This window comes from Saimiri boliviensis, chromosome 16 (genome assembly GCF_048565385.1).
Source record: "Saimiri boliviensis isolate mSaiBol1 chromosome 16, mSaiBol1.pri, whole genome shotgun sequence".
Taxonomy (NCBI): domain Eukaryota; kingdom Metazoa; phylum Chordata; class Mammalia; order Primates; family Cebidae; genus Saimiri; species Saimiri boliviensis.
Genome location: NC_133464.1, coordinates 88,458,545 through 88,474,542, shown reverse-complemented (window position 1 = coordinate 88,474,542; position 15,998 = coordinate 88,458,545). Strand labels below are relative to the sequence as shown.

Here is a 15,998-nt window from a genome sequence, read left to right as displayed (position 1 = left end):
CCACATTGGCCTCTCAGAGTTCTGGGATTACCAGAGTGAGCCACTGCACTGGCCTATTTTGGATATTTTATTTTACAATAAACGAATGCCACTTGCCAAGAGAATTAATTAAATGAATATCAAAGAAAAAAAACACTTTGAACAGCTAGGAGATGGTACTGAAAAATTAGTATTTGACTTAATAGACATATCCAAAGAAGTACTTATTCTATTTAGATCATTTCCAACTATTGATACTAAAGCTGTTAGAACAAGTATAAACTTTGAACCTGCTTTTGAACTGTAATATCACAAAGTATTAAAGTAAGATTTTCAAAACTGATCAAGTATACTACAGCATATTACTCTTACCACATTACTGCTATTGTGCTAGCAAAATAGTTTGTTGGCATTTTAATACATAAGACAAAATGATTTTAGGCCAGGTGTGAGGGCTCACACCTGTGATCACTTTGGGAGGCTGAGATGGGTGGATCATGAGGTCAGGAGATCGAGACCAGCCTGGCCAATATGGTGGAACCCCCTCTCTACTAAAAATACAAAAATTAGCTGGGCATGGTTGCATGCAACTGTAGTCCCAGCTACTCAGGAGTCTGAGGCAGGAGAATTGCTTGAACCAGGGAATTGGAGGTTGCAGTGAGCTGAGATCGCATCACTGCACTTCAGCCTGGTGACAGAGCGAGACTCTGTCTCAAAAAAAAAAAAAAGATTTTAAATATTTATTTTTTGTTTATTGCATATTGGAAACTTTTTTCTGTATTTTCTGTTTCAAGATGTACATAACATTGATGCAGGAGCACATTACATGGGAGTGTAGGCACAAGATTTTCTTACTAGTGGAATGGTGAACCAAAAAGTATAGAAGCCACTGGACTGAAGGAGGCCAGCTGAATTAGTGAAAATATTCAAAACCAGTCTTGTTGCGTTCAGCAGTTAGTAACTCTAAGCAGATGAATATTTACCAGGAAATGTTGGTCTTTTAACCACTTTGGGCATGCTTCTTATTTAGTATGTTCATTCCATCAGGACATTTAGTGAACATTTGTTGAATGCCTACTGTGTACCAGGGACTAGTAATCATGTTAAATGTATAAGCTTTGTTAATTTCCACCACAAACCCGTAGAACCTCATGTTATTCTTGTAATTGAGTAAACTGAGATTCCCAGTGTTGAATGAAAGCCACGCGGTATCACATGGCCAAGATCATGTGTTTGCAGAGTCAGAACTCAAACCAGCTCTTAACCACCACGCTCTACCGAGGCCCTTTCCCAGTTCACAAGGGAAAATCAGGACGAGGGAGCAGATTTTCAAAATACTATGTTTTCCCCCATAGAATTTTCTTAAGAGCTTCGGTGTATGTTGTCATTTGTTCACTAACAAGTTCTAGCAGATGGCACAACAAATGAGGAAGTAGCGAATTAATATTAATGAACAATCTCAGAATTTTTCTGAGTGTTGAATAGACTTGAATATTCAACAGTCTCAAATATTCGACGCCATTTAGTGGACACAGACTTGACTTTATACGCTTATTCTACCAAGTTGTTCCTGGTTTACGTGACACAACTGAATATACGCCAGTTTCATGGGGGCCTCTCAGATATTCTAATCAAGTTGGTACAGTGGGAAGGGGAGAGAAACAGACGCCTCATTTGTAAAATAGTACTTGAGTTTGTGCATGAAGAATGGATAGGATTTCGATTGAGAACCATGGAAAGGGGAGAGCCATAAACAGCTGTAAAGAGGCTGGAACTTGAGCTGTCCTGCAGGCAGCAGGAATGCCCGGAGGCGCGTGGAAGCCAGGAAGCGATGGGCATAGGACACTTGACGACACAGTACATAAGTTCAAGGTCAGACAGGTAGAAGAACTTCCATAAGATATCAAGGAGAACTGCTTTTATTAAATGTCTTAATTGTTGGCAGAATCATTTTGTCTGATATAATGTGATGGGTTTAAATGTAGTCTTTCACATGTACTTATATTCTGATATCTGAAACATTTATTTGTTTTAATCTAGGAATATTCCCTGGGCTTTTGAGGCAATAGAGAGAGCAAGTGAATGGGTGAGAAGAGCTGAAGGACAGTACCCATCAATCTGCCCGCGGCTTGAACTGGGAAAAGACTGGGACTCTGCCACCAAGAAGCTGCTGGGACTCCAGCCCGTAAACACTGCGTCCCCTCTTCATAGACTCCTTCATTACAGTCAAGGCTAAATCCAATGAAACTGAATTTTAAACTCTTCACATGCTTCTATATAGAAAATAATCAAATGTTAATAGATCCTTATAATGAAACTTCATTAAGGTTTTATTCAGTGTAGCAATTAATCTCTTAAAGTAAGTGGAAGCAGAATTACTTTAATCAGCTAACAAGCAATAATAAAATGAAACTTATAATATTACAGTTTTCTGTGTTTCAGTGTTTTTTGTTTTATTTATTTATTTATTTTTGAGATGGAGTTTTGCTCTTGTTATCCAGACTGGAGTCTAATGACGTGATCTTAGCTCACTGCAACCTCCACCTCCCGGGTTCAAGTGATTCTCCTGCCTCAGCCTCCCGAGTAGCTGGGATTACAGGTGCCCGCCACCACACTCAGCTAACTTTTTGTGTTTTTAGTAGAGACAGGGTTGTACCACATTGCCCAGGCTGGTGTCTAACTCCTGACCTCAGGTAATCCACCCACCTCAGTCTCCCAAAGTGCTAGGATTACAGGCACGAGCCACTGCACCCAGCCTGTTGTTGTTTTAGAGATGGTCTCAATCAGCCTCCCAGCCTGGAGTGCGGTGGTGCAATTATAGCTCACTGCAGCCTCAAACTCCTGGGCTCAAGCGATGTTCCCGCCTCAGCCTCCCAAGTAATTGAGACTATAGGCGTGTACCACCACACCCAGCTAATTTTTTGGGTGTCTTTTTAATAGAGATGGGGTATTGCTGGGCTGCCCAGGCTGATCTTGAACTCCTGGCGTCAAGCAGTCCTCCCACCACAGCCTCTGAATGTGTTGGGAGTACAGGCATGAGCCTCTGCACCCAGACGGTGTTTCAGTGCTTTAAGGTGATAAGAGATGCTGCTGGATGGTCCTGGGATCCCGTGTCCATCTCACATTCAGGAGTCCAGTGGAAAGCTGGCTCAGCTGTACTGAGCAAGCTAAGAGGAAACATGTTCTTTGGCTCATCAGCATCCCTGACATATGCCTGGTTCCAGGGCCTGGCTACCTGGCCCTCAGTGTGCAAAGCCCGCAAATCCCTTGACCCATTTCTTCTTACCTAGGGAAACTAGGTATCCCAAGCAATTACTTCATGAATCTTACTTTTGATGTTGCATATGAAATCTCATTGCCAATTCCAAGGTCATCTAGATTTTCTGCTCTGTTATCTTCTAGAAGATTTCTTGTTTAGAGCTTTTTTTTTTTTTTTTTTTTTTTTCCAGAGACAGAGTATCCCTCTGTTGCCTAGGCTGGAGTGCAGTGGCACAATCATGGCTCACCACAGTCTCAAACTGCTGGGCTCAAGCAATCCTTGTGCCTCAGCCTCCCAAGTAGAAGGGGCAAGAGGCATATGCTACCACACCCAGCTAGTTTTGTGCTTTTTACATTTCAGACCCCGATCATTTCGATTTGTGTTTTGTAAAAGGTGTAAGGTCACTTTCCATCTTTCTCCACGCAACCACTTGCAAGCCATTCCCCCTCTGCCTTGTGTAAAATGCAGTTTCTTTGACATTTCCTACCTGCTCTCATCGCCGCCATTCACCAGCCATCCGAGACCTCCCTCATTCCCGTGGTTCCTGCCTTCGTCTTCAGTGACTTCCAACATCCTGAGCTATGGCCGGGCCTAATGCCCTGGACAGTCACTACTAACATTTTTAGAAGTCTTGTTTGTGGTAATCTATACATATGAGCACTGAAATTAAAAGAAAAAGTGAAGAATTTTTGCCTGTATTTGGAAACTTTCTTTTCTTCTTCTTTTTATATATATATATATATAGAGAGAGAGAGAGAGAGAGCAAACTTTATTTTTTTATTTATTTAACTTCAGGTGCATACTATATCTGGCATTTCTCCTCATGTTATCCCTCCCCACCCTTCCCTCCCTCCCCACCCTCCATTGCCTCTCCCCTACGCCCCCCAACTGTCCCCTGTGTGTGATGCTCCTCTCCCTGAGTCCACGTGTTCTCATGGTTCAACACCCACCTATGAGTGAGAACATACTGTGCTTGGCTTTCTGTTCTTGGGTCAGTTTGCTGAGAATGATGGTTTCCAGATTCATCCAAGTGCCTACGAAGGAAACGAACTCATTGTTTTTTATGGCTGCGTAGTAGTCCATGGTGTATGTGTACCACATTTTCTTTGTCCAGTCTATTACTGATGGGCCTTTGGGTTGGTTCCAGGTCTTTGCTATTATACACAGGGCTGCAATGAACATACGTGTGCATGTGTCCTTATAGTAGAACGGCGTATAGTTCTTTGGGAATATGCCCAGTAATGGGATGGCTTGCTCAAATGGAATTTCTATTTCTAGATCCTTGAGAACATATGAAAAAAGTGCTCATCATCACTGGTCATTAGAGAAATGCAAATCAAAACCACATTGAGATACCATGTCACACCAGTTAGAATGCCAATCATTTAAAAATATGGAGACAAATAGGGGAGCGACAGCGGCGGGTGGGGTGTTGGGGAGAGATAGCATGGGGAGAAATGCCAGATACAGGTGACGGGGAGGAAGGCAGCAAATCACACTGCCACGTGTGTACCTATGCGACAATCTTGCATGTTCTTCACATGTACCCCAAAACCTAAAATGCAATAAAATAAAATTAAATTTAAAAATAAATAAAATAGCCGGGCGCGGTGGCTCAAGCCTGTCATCCCAGCACTTTGGGAGGCCGAGGCGGGTGGATCACGAGGTCAAGAGATCGAGACCAGCCTGGTCAACATGGTGAAACCCCGTCTCTACTAAAAATACAAAAAATCAGCTGGGCATGGTGGCGCGTGCCTGCAATCCCAGCTACTCAGGAGGCTGAGGCAGGAGAATTGCCTGAACCCAGGAGACGGAGGTTGCGGTGAGCCGAGATCGCGCCATTGCACTCCAGCCTGGGTAACAAGAGTGAAACTCTGTCTCAAAAAAAAAAAAAAAAAAGAAAAGAAAAAGAAAAGAAAAAGAAAAACCCATATGGATCAGTATGAGAACTTTTATTGATAAGCCATTATATTTTTTTATTTATATTCTACCTAAAAAGAATTTAAATTGCCATTTAAATGGAAACCAATAAAAATGGATTTAAAATGTATAGTTGCAGTAGGGTCCCAGGATTACCATTATAATTGAGAATGGAATTTCTTATTGAGCTTTGGTTTTCTTAATATTTATTTTTAAGCTTTTCAAATCTCTCTCTTACAGAAAACATACTGAGCTTTCTAACAGTTAAAATGAAAATCTGTTCTCTTGTATTTAAAAAAAATCCCATGGACTATTTAATAATATGGAAAATAAGTATATCTGAAGCGAATCACTTTTAATTCAGAGGTCATTTTCTTAGTAACCCCTTTGGAGCAGGAGTGCCTAACATTGACATCTGGGATCCTAACATCGTTGATAGAAGTGAATCAAGCAAGTTTGTACCACCCAGAGGAAACCTCCAAATGTATTCGGAAGCTCTGGAAACTGTATCTCTGAAACTCTTAATTTCTTAAATGTTGATATTTGCCACAAAAGTATTGTCAAATGGGGATTAGGTAAATTTCAAAGGATTTCTTAATGATTGGATATAAAATAGTTTTGCAATACTTCTCACGAGCAGATTGTCATGGAGTCTTTCTCTTGGGGTACAATAAGCGAATATTATTTGGACTATAAGAAACAGTGCTCTAAAGATAATAATTTAGATTATTAATTTCTGTAAAAAACTTAAAGTATTTCCTACTATGTTTTCGTTTTTCTTTGGGCCTATAAAGATCAAAGATACAGCCCTTGCCCTGAAGAAGCTCTTGGTTTCAGTTGGAAGCAATGAAGTGATTACAATACACCATGCTAAGTGCGGTGATCAAAGCAAGGATTCTTGGGACTGGTAAATGTTTGGAAGGTGTTTTGGCAATGACCGCGGTTAATGCAGGAAGGCAGAGGAGGGATGTTTACAAGGCAAAGAGCAGCACATCGGAAAGCCTGGGGGAGTGAGAGGGAAGGGCCTGCTTTTCGTTTACTTCCTTTCTGTATTGTATGTTGAAGTTCAAAGCATCTCAGAGAAGACTTACGGTTCATTTGAGAAATACATAATTTTGTGAATTACTAATTTTTTCTGACGTTTTATAGGACAGAAACACACCACTTCTTGTTATAATTTGCAAGAGACAGCAAATGGTAGAATTCTTAGTGAAAAATCAAGCAAATGTACATGCCGTTGATAGGCTGAGATGGTACGGTAGTTCTTTTGTAAAATAAAAACCTGAGTGTTCTAGAGTGGCAAGAGTCACTCATCAGAAATATTAATAAGATGAACATAATTCTTGGCATATAGTGAAAAATGACACAAATAATCAGGTATAAAAGCAAATATTTGGACAGAGCAACATAAAGAACATATAGAAGGGCTCATCTTCCGACACAGAGTGTTCGTTATTTGTAATCTGATGTTTTAGGTCTGGTAATCTTATAGTAGCTAAAGATATTTGTATTAGTTTTATGAATTTTTAAAGTGTAGACTTTTAGTTTATGACTACTAGTATTGCCATGATTATTATTTATCGTTTTCAGGCTGCAGATAGCTCTTATCTGACCGCTAGCTGATATGAATGACAATATATCAGACTAGGAATGCAATGGGGAAATTTTCATTTCAATCTTTGCCTACTTTAGATCAGTGACCTCAGCACAGTTTCTCGGCCATCAGAGGACTGTAAGACAGCAACTTAGATGATGTCATAACCCAGTGGAACAAGAGGCTTCCTTGCTTTTAGCCTTGGTGATAATTTACAAAGATGAGCACGAGCACCAAAGATGCTTATAGACACAAGCTAGTACATGTAAATGGTTATTATGTTTACATTGACAGGCACGATATTAAATGTATAAAGTGTATCAGACTAGTTGCTTAGAAATGTCTTTATTAAAATTCTTGAGTGGAGTTATTTCTTTGTTATTTTAGAACAACCCTCATGCTTGCCCTACATGATGGCTCCTCAGGTATGGTCAACATTCTTCTTCAGCAAAATAGTATTTGTCTTTACTCAAAATAGATGTGGATGCAGTACTGAAGATTACGCTGTTTATCATGGGTTCACAAGGTAAGTGTTTGTATGAAAAGGCCAGTTAATACTAAATTAATGTTTAAAATACTTGCAACCATTGCATCTTATACATTAGGAGAGAGTTCATAGTTTGTTTTAGGTAGTTTATGTTTTAAACGCATTCCTACTGTTAACGCTTAAATGCCACTATAGGGCTGGAAATGACTGTTGCTACCTTCTCCAAAGAAAGGGCTTCTGAACTGCTGAAATACAAATCAGTGTAACTCTGTAAGTTAAATGCACACATTGACAACCATTCTGCTGGATAGCTCCGTTTTTGTATTGGAGCCAGATATTTCTCTTTACATCCTGTACTCCCATCAACTCTGGAATGTCCAAACCTAGCTTTTAGAAGAAACCTGTTTCTAACTGGCTGAATCTAAACATAGTTGCAACTTCCTAAAAGAAACCAACACACAGCGGATCAGTTTGTAAGAAGCGGGTCTTCTGTGTTTTAAACACATTCTTACTGCTAACTCTTATATGCCACTATAGGGCTGGAAATGACTGTTTCTACATTCTCCAAAAAAAGGGTTTTTGAACTGCTGAAATACAAATGAGTTTCATTCTGGAAGTTTAATGCACACATTGACAACCATTCTGCTGGATAGCTCCGTTTTTGTTTTAGAGTCAGATATTTCTCTTTACATCCTGTACTCCCATCCACTCTGGAATGCCCAAAGGCAGCTTTTAGAAGAAATGTGTTTCTAACTCGCTGAATCGAAACATAGTTGCAACTTCCTAAAAGGAACCAACACACAGCAGATCAGTTTGTAAGAAGCCGGTCTTTTGTGTTTTAAAGGCATTCTTACTGCTAACACTTATATGCCACTATAGGGCTGGAAATGACTGTTTCTACACTCTCCAAAGAAAGGGTTTCTGAACTGCTGAAATACAAATCAGTGTAACTCTGTAAGTTAAATGCACACATTGACAACCATTCTGCTGGATAGCTCCGTTTTTGTATTGGAGCCAGATATTTCTCTTTACATCCTGTACTCCCATCCACTCTGGAATGTCCAAACCTAGCTTTTAGAAGAAACCTGTTTCTAACTGGCTGAATCTAAACATAGTTGCAACTTCCTAAAAGAAACCAACACACAGCGGATCAGTTTGTAAGAAGCGGGTCTTCTGTGTTTTAAACACATTCTTACTGCTAACTCTTATATGCCACTATAGGGCTGGAAATGACTGTTTCTACATTCTCCAAAAAAAGGGTTTCTGAACTGCTGAAATACAAATGAGTTTCATTCTGGAAGTTTAATGCACACATTGACAACCATTCTGCTGGATAGCTCCGTTTTTGTTTTAGAGTCAGCTATTTCTCTTTACATCCTGTACTCCCATCCACTCTGGAATGCCCAAAGGCAGCTTTTAGAAGAAATGTGTTTCTAACTCGCTGAATCGAAACATAGTTGCAACTTCCTAAAAGGAACCAACACACAGCAGATCAGTTTGTAAGAAGCCGGTCTTCTGTGTTTTAAAGGCATTCTTACTGCTAACACTTATATGCCACTATAGGGCTGGAAATGACTGTTTCTACATTCTCCAAAGAAAGGGTTTCTGAACTGCTGAAATACAAATCAGTTTCACTCTGTAAGTTTAATGCACACATTGACAACCATTCTGCTGGTTAGCTCCCTTTTTGTTTTAGAGTCAGATATTTCTCTTTACATCCTGTCCTCCCATCCACTCTGGAATGTCCAAAGGCAGCTTTTGGAAGAAATGTGTTTCTAACTCGCTGAATCTAAAAAAAAAAAAGAAAAAATAAATAAATAAATAAATAAAAATAAAATAAAAAATTTTTAAAAAGATAATATTATAAAAGAGAAAAGGTAAGGAACTACAAAGGGAAATAGATTTTCTACATTTCACTTGAACTGGCAAAATCACAGCACAAGTACACTAAGACAGTTGTGATATCGGTATTATCTAAGTTCACTAATGCTGCTATGTCAGAATACCTGAGACTGAGTAATTTAGAATAAACTGAAATTTATTTTCTAAAAAAAATTATATATATATATATATATATATATATATATATATGGAGACAACAGATGCTGGAGAGGATGTGGAGAAATAGGAACACTTACACAATTGGTGGGAGTGTAAATTAGTTCAACCACGGTGGAAGACAGTGTGGTGCTTTCTCAAGGAAACTTTCTTTTCGAAAGGTAATAAACAGAAAGACAAAGCAAGAGAACTCTGGCTGGGTCTTATGAAGGAATAAACCCACTGAAGGAAACAATCTTCCTATTTTAGATTAGTCGTAGGAAGAAGAAATCCAGGAAAACCTCTTCTGCCATGCTAGGTAGGGAGGAGTAGGGTGAGAGTTAAGGTGTCTCACGACAGTTGCATCCAGGCATGACCAGGTAGACAGAGGGTGGCCCAATCAAAAGGGACACCAGTGGCTGGGTGCAGTGGCTCATGCCTGTAATCCCAGCACTTTGGGAGGCAGAGGCAGGTGGATCACCTGAGCTTAGGAGTTCAAGACAAGCCTGGGCAACATGGCAGAAGCCCTCTCTCTAAAAAAAAAAAAAAAAAAAAAAAAATTAGCCTGGTGTACTGGTGTGCACCTGTAATGCCAGCTACTTGGAGTCTGAGGCACAAGAATCACTTGAACCCAAGAGGTGGATGCTACAGTGAGCCCAGATTGCACCCCTGCATTCTAACCTGGACAACAGAGTAAGACTCTGTCTCAGAAGAAAGGGATGCCAGCTCTAAGCAACTGATTATGCCAGGTATCTGCCAAATATCTTCCCTAAGGCCAAAACAGTATGAGAGGCCTCAATTCTGGAAAGATTGCTAGAGTTGGCATTGGAAGCAGAGAAGGCTAATTGTCCCTCTGTGTCAATTCCCAGGATTTGATTCTGCCCAGCCATCCAGCTGGAGTGCACACCCTTGCATCTGGGGGTGGCCATGACACTAATTTCTAGCCAATGAGATATGAATAGATTTGATGATTACAACGTCCAGGTCAGGTCCTCAAAAAGGGAAACCGCTTGCTTACCACGTCCTCCCATTTTCCCTACCCATGGGCTTTGAGTCGGCTCCACCCTGCAGCAGATGGCACACCCTGGTGCAGCTACAGGCCCCAAGACAAAAGGAACCTTTGTCCTTAGGTGAAATGAAACAAAAACACCTACTCACCTTGAACCGCCTGCCCACTTTCAGGCCACTAAGTGAGAAAGAAATATGCTTTATCTTGTTCGAGCTACTGTATATTTGGAGAATTTTGGTGACAGCAACTTCGCCAGTATAGTAAAGAAACAGCATTGTATCTGTCTTATAAGAACACCATAGTGGCAGCAACACTGCTCCACTCCTCCCCACGACTACAGAGAGATAAAGCCCACACTGAAAACCCCATCAGGCCTGAGAATGACACTCAGACCTGAGGCTGGGTGAGGGGAATAGGCAATTGAGCAATTGGCATCATTTCCTGAAAAGGCATCTCTCAACCTCAGTTTGTCACCTGCCCTTCAGCTGTCACTGGATTTATTCCTAACCTTTACAAATTTGTCCAGACTGGCTTATCTTCCTATCTCATCTTGCAATCTACTCTCTCACTAGTATTATCTCATGCTTCCTTCTGTCCAGAACTATTCCAAAATTCTCATCCAAAGACTTTTTGTTGTTATTGTTAGAGAGAAAGAGACAGGGTCTTGCTTTGCTGCCCAGACTGGTCTTGAACCCCTGGCTTCAAGTGATCCTCCTGCCTCAGCCTCCCAAAGTGTTGGGATTACAGGTATGAGCCACCGAGTTTGTTGGAGTTTGTTGAGTTTGTTGGAGTTTGTCGAGCTTCTTGAATTTGTATGGCAATGTCTTTCCTCAAATTTGGGAAATTTGGGGTCTGATAAGGTTTGGCTGTGTCCTCACCCACATCTCATCCTGAATTGTAACTCCTACAATTCCTGCATGTCGTGGAGGAACTTGAAGGGAAGTAATTGAATTATAAGGGTGGGCCTTTCCTGTGCTGTTCTCATGATAGTGAAGGAGTCTCATGAGATCGGATGGTTTAAAAAAACATAGGAGTTTCCCTGCACAAGCTCTCCTCTCTCGTCTGCTGCCATGAGAAAACATGAGATGCACCTTTCACCTCCCACCATGATTGTGAGGTCTCCCTAGCAATGTGGAATTGTAAGTCCAATAAACCTCTTTTTTTTTTTTTGGGGGGGGGGGAATTTCCCAGTCTTGGGTATTTCTTTATCAGCAGCATGAAAACAGAATAACACAGGGTCGTTATTTCTTCACATAGGAGCTCAACCCTTTCTCTCTTCTATGTTTAAGATTTCCATAATGCATGTGCTGCTCCATTTCATGATGTCCCAGAAGCTCCTTAAGTTTCCTTCACTTTTCTTCATTTTTTTCCCCTCTGACTCAATAATTTCAAATAAACTGTTTTCAAGGTTACTGAGTCTTTCTTCTCTTTGGTCAAGCAGGAAACCTCAGTGAATTTTTCCATTTGGTTATTATATTCTTCAGCTCCAGGATTTTTTTTTTTGTTAATATATCTATATACATAAATTTTATTGTGTTTTAGGTTTTGGAGTACATAGGAAGAACATGCAGGATTGTTGCATAGGTACCTACATGGCAATGTGGTTTGCTGCCTTCCTCCCCATCACCTGTATCTGGCATTTCTTCCCATGTTATCCCTCCCCAACTCCCCACTACCACCCCCACCCCCACCCCCACCATCCCTCCCTTAGGGGTTCTTTTCAATAGTTTCTGTCTCTTTGTTGATAACCTCATTTTGTACATGCATTGTTTACCTAATTTTGTTTTGTGGTTTGTGTTATCTTTTAGCTCACTGAGCATCTTTAAGATGATTGTTTTAGATTACTTGTCAGGTAATTAATAGATCTCCACATCTTTAAGGTCAGTTTCTAGAGATTCATTTTGTTTCTTTGACTGGGCCAGTTTCTCTGCTTCTTTGTATGCCTTGAAATCTTTTTTTAAGCTTTGGGCATATCGGGATGGCTTTACACAGGGTAAGACCTTCACCAGTCAACCCGTTAGAGATTCTAGGGCTTTTTCCAACTTTTTTGGGCAACATTTCTCGACTGTGTTTATAATTCCGCAGTTTAAGGTTTGCTTGTCTCTTTTCTGCAGCCCGCAATCTCTTGCTCCCCTTGGTGTCTGTCTGTGGTACTACAGTCTTATTGTTTCCATAACAAGCTGCAGCAGTCACCTTTGATTTCAGTGACCCCCAACCTGGCATCGAAACTGCTGTTCCCATCAGCACTCCAAGTCAGGAGAGATAGAAATCTGCTCCTTTGGTGAACTGTCAAAAGGCCTGATCATTGGACTACAGTTGTTTCCCTTCTCTTTTTCTCTCTTGAGGGAGAAGAGGATTGGAAATGTTCTCCCAATTATACTACAGTGTGCTAGGGATACGGAGTAACTAGGGTGACAAAGAATCTCTCCTTGACCACACTTTAGTCAGATTCCTCTGAACCCTCTACTTAACCAGGCCTTGACCTTTGAGCTCCTATATTCATCTTTGCATCACAAAACTGTTTCTTGCAGTTTTAGCAAGATTCTTCCACTCTTGATATCTAATCAAATTAATCATCCTCCACCATCCCCCAGATGACATTTGATCACCCTGGCCTGCCTTCAGCAAGAACCCTGTCAAATCAGTTTTACCAGAATTGTCACCCTTGCCTTGACATTGCCTCTTAGTAATTTTCCATCCACTGCTGACCCCCACCCCCCAACTCTGCTCTTTGACTATAAATCCCCACTTGTCTTGCTGTAACTATGACAATTGTCCTTGCTTTTCTTTACCAATGGCAAGCAAAATGCCACACAATTTCCTACCTGTTTCAGTGAATCTCTTGGCTTTGTGTACCTTTGGGTGCTGCAAACTCTCAACTGGTTTTTGGAGTTCTCAGAAAGGCAATTTTGTCCATATGATGTTGTTAAGTTGATGTCTCTGTAGGAGGATAAGGCTCTGCAGTTTCCTATTCTGCTATCTTGCTTATATCAATCAGCACAGTCTTATTTCATAAGTACATCAAAACTGGACTTTCATGTTTCTGTTTTTGGAGATGGAGTCTCACTCTGTCGCCCAGGCTAGATTGAGGTGGTGTGATCTCAGCTCACTGCAATCTCTGCCTCCTGGGTTCAAGCGATTCTCCTGCCTCAGCCTCCCAAGTAACTGGGATTACAGGCACACACCACCATGTCTGGGTAATTTTTGTATTTTTAGTAGAAACGGGTTTTCACCATGCTAGCCAGGCTAGTTTCAAACTTCTGACCTCAGGTGATCCACCTGCCTCGACCTCCCAAAGTACTGGAATTACAGGCATGAGCCACCACACCTAACCCAATACTGGACGTTTTTGATCTACCTTTCCAAAACCTACTTTACCACAGTGTTCCTGAAACAATAAAATGACAACACCTGCTGCTATACAGTATTTAAACTAGAAACTTAGGAATCATCCTTACCTCTGCCCTGTCCCGCCACGTCAAATTATTAACCAAGCATTCTTGACTTGACTTTATAGTTATCAAATCTACCCACATCTCCTTACTGCCACACAAAGCCATCCCTTTTCATTTGGATGATTATTAACAGTCCTTTTTTTTTTTTTTTTTTTAAACTGGGTCTTACTCTCTCTCTCAGGCTAGAGTGCAGCGGTGTGTGATCACAGCTCACTGTAATCATGACCTCCTAGGCCCAAACAATCCTCCCACCTCAGCCTCCCAAGTAGCTGGGACTAAAGGCACGCAGCACGGTGCCTGGTTAATTTTCTATTTTTTGCTGACATGAGGTCTCACTATGTTGCCAGGCTGGTCTCAAACCCCTGAGTTCAAGCAATCTTCCCGTTTCAGCCTCTAAAATCATGCTGGGATTACAGGCGTAATGTATGTAAGCCACCATGCCTGCTTTATAGCAATCTCTTAATTAATTCTTAATTCCTGACTTTAACTCCTCCAATTTAATCTCCATAGTGTAGGTAGAGCAACTCTAAAATGCATATGTGGCCCTGTCATTCTGCCACTTAAAACCTTTCAGTGTCTCTCTACTACAGGCGTCCCCAAATTACGGCCCGCGGGCTGCATGCGGCCCCCTGAGGCCATTTATCCGGCCCCCCGCCGCACTTCAGGAAGGGGCACCTCTTTCATTGGTGGTCAGTGAGAGGAGCACAGTATGTGGTGGCCCTCCAACGGTCTGAGGGACAGTGAACTGGCCCCCTGTGTAAAAAGTTTGGGGATGCCTGCTCTACTGTCTTAGGAAGAAATTCTAGCCTCTTTTACAAAGTTTACACAGCTTTTTATTGTTTACAATCCCCTGCTCACCCCTCCAGACTCACAAAACAAAGACTTATCTGGTCCAAAATGTCAATAATGTCTGTCAGGGTGGAGAAATCTAGTCCTAGAGGGTGGGCTTCAGAAAATGAAGGCGTCAGCCAAGAAAGAGAAAGAAAAAGAACCCCCAAAAGAAGAGATCCAGCAGGAGAAAGAAGCAAAAGAAACCCCCAGGGTTTATACATTACACATTAAGGGCAATGACCAACACCAAGTTATTCCTGCTGCTGATGGACATCTCCAGCTTTGGAGGCTTCTGCATTAGCCTGGTGTTGGTCTTTCCTCCTTTCACTTTCCTATGGTTAGGCTATTCCTGTGCCCACTGTCAGTGGTGAGGGGGTAGCCTGAGAATCATGTTCTGAGTCTTCTGTCAGCTTTAGCCTTGGAGCTGGTCCAGAGAGGAAGAAACTTCAGATGCTCTGAAAGTCTTAATACGGGCCAGACATGGTGGCTCACACCTATAATCTCAGCACTTTGGGAGGCCAAGGGAGGCAGATTGCTTGAGCCCAGGAGTTTGAGACCAGCCCGCGAAAGACGGTAAGACCCCATCTTTACAGAAAATACAAAAAATCAGCTGGGTATAGTGGCACGTGCCTGTAGTCCCAGCTACTCAGGAGGTTGAGGTGGGAGGATCACCTGAGCTTGGGAGGTTGAGGCTACATGGAGCCATGATAATGCTATTACACTCCAGCCTGAGTGACAGAGTGAGCCTCTGTCTCAAAAAAAAAAAAAAAAAGAAAAAAAAAAAAGAAAGTCATAATTTGAAATAGGTGGGACTGAGAGCCTCTCACATAGAAAAGTAGGTCCTGCTTAAAGTGGATTTCAAAAGGAGTTTAGGGTCTTGTTTGTTGGTTGGTTCTGTCCCTGGAATCTTGCATTTCAGTTTCCCTATCAGGAGGTTGGATTGGTAAAAGCTACCCTGAATACCAAACCAGTCTGGGAGGAGTCTTACGACTGTGTTGTTAAGGGTTTTGTTTACAACTCGGAAAAGGAGGCTTCCTATAATTCTAGCTGGCTATTCCAGTAGACCTAGAATAGATGGCAGGGAGAGCGGAGAGCTGGCAGCCAATAGCACCACTCTGTCTTTGCAACTATAAAAATAAATTAACCAGGAATTTATATGAGAGGTATTGGTGTCTAGAAAAAGAACATTAGGGGCCGGGCGCGGTGGCTCACGTCTATAATCCCAGCACTTTGGGAGGCCGAGGTGGGTGGATCAAGAAGTCAGAGGTTCAAGACCAACCTGGCCAAGATGATGAAACTCTGTCTCTACTAAAAATACAAAAAATTAGCTGTGGGTGGTGGCGCACTCCTGTAACCCCACCTACTCAGGAGGCTTAAATCCAGGAGGTGGAGGTTGCTTAAATCCAGGAGAATAGCTTAAACCCAGA

The 15,998-nt window shown here is 41.6% G+C and overlaps 1 protein-coding gene across 6 annotated transcripts in view; it reads left to right on the top strand.

The window, feature by feature from the left end:
* LOC120365728 (protein mono-ADP-ribosyltransferase PARP4) overlaps positions 1 to 2,405 on the top strand; it is a 96,637-nt gene extending 94,232 nt beyond the window's left edge. For all 6 annotated transcript variants that reach the window (XM_074387957.1, XM_074387956.1, XM_074387960.1 and 3 more), the window contains one exon: positions 2,020 to 2,405. In XM_074387957.1, the coding sequence (XP_074244058.1) occupies positions 2,020 to 2,215 (196 nt within the window). In that variant the 3' untranslated portion in view covers positions 2,216 to 2,405. The remainder of the gene's footprint in view (positions 1 to 2,019) is intronic.
* The last annotated feature ends 13,593 nt before the right edge of the window (positions 2,406 to 15,998 follow it).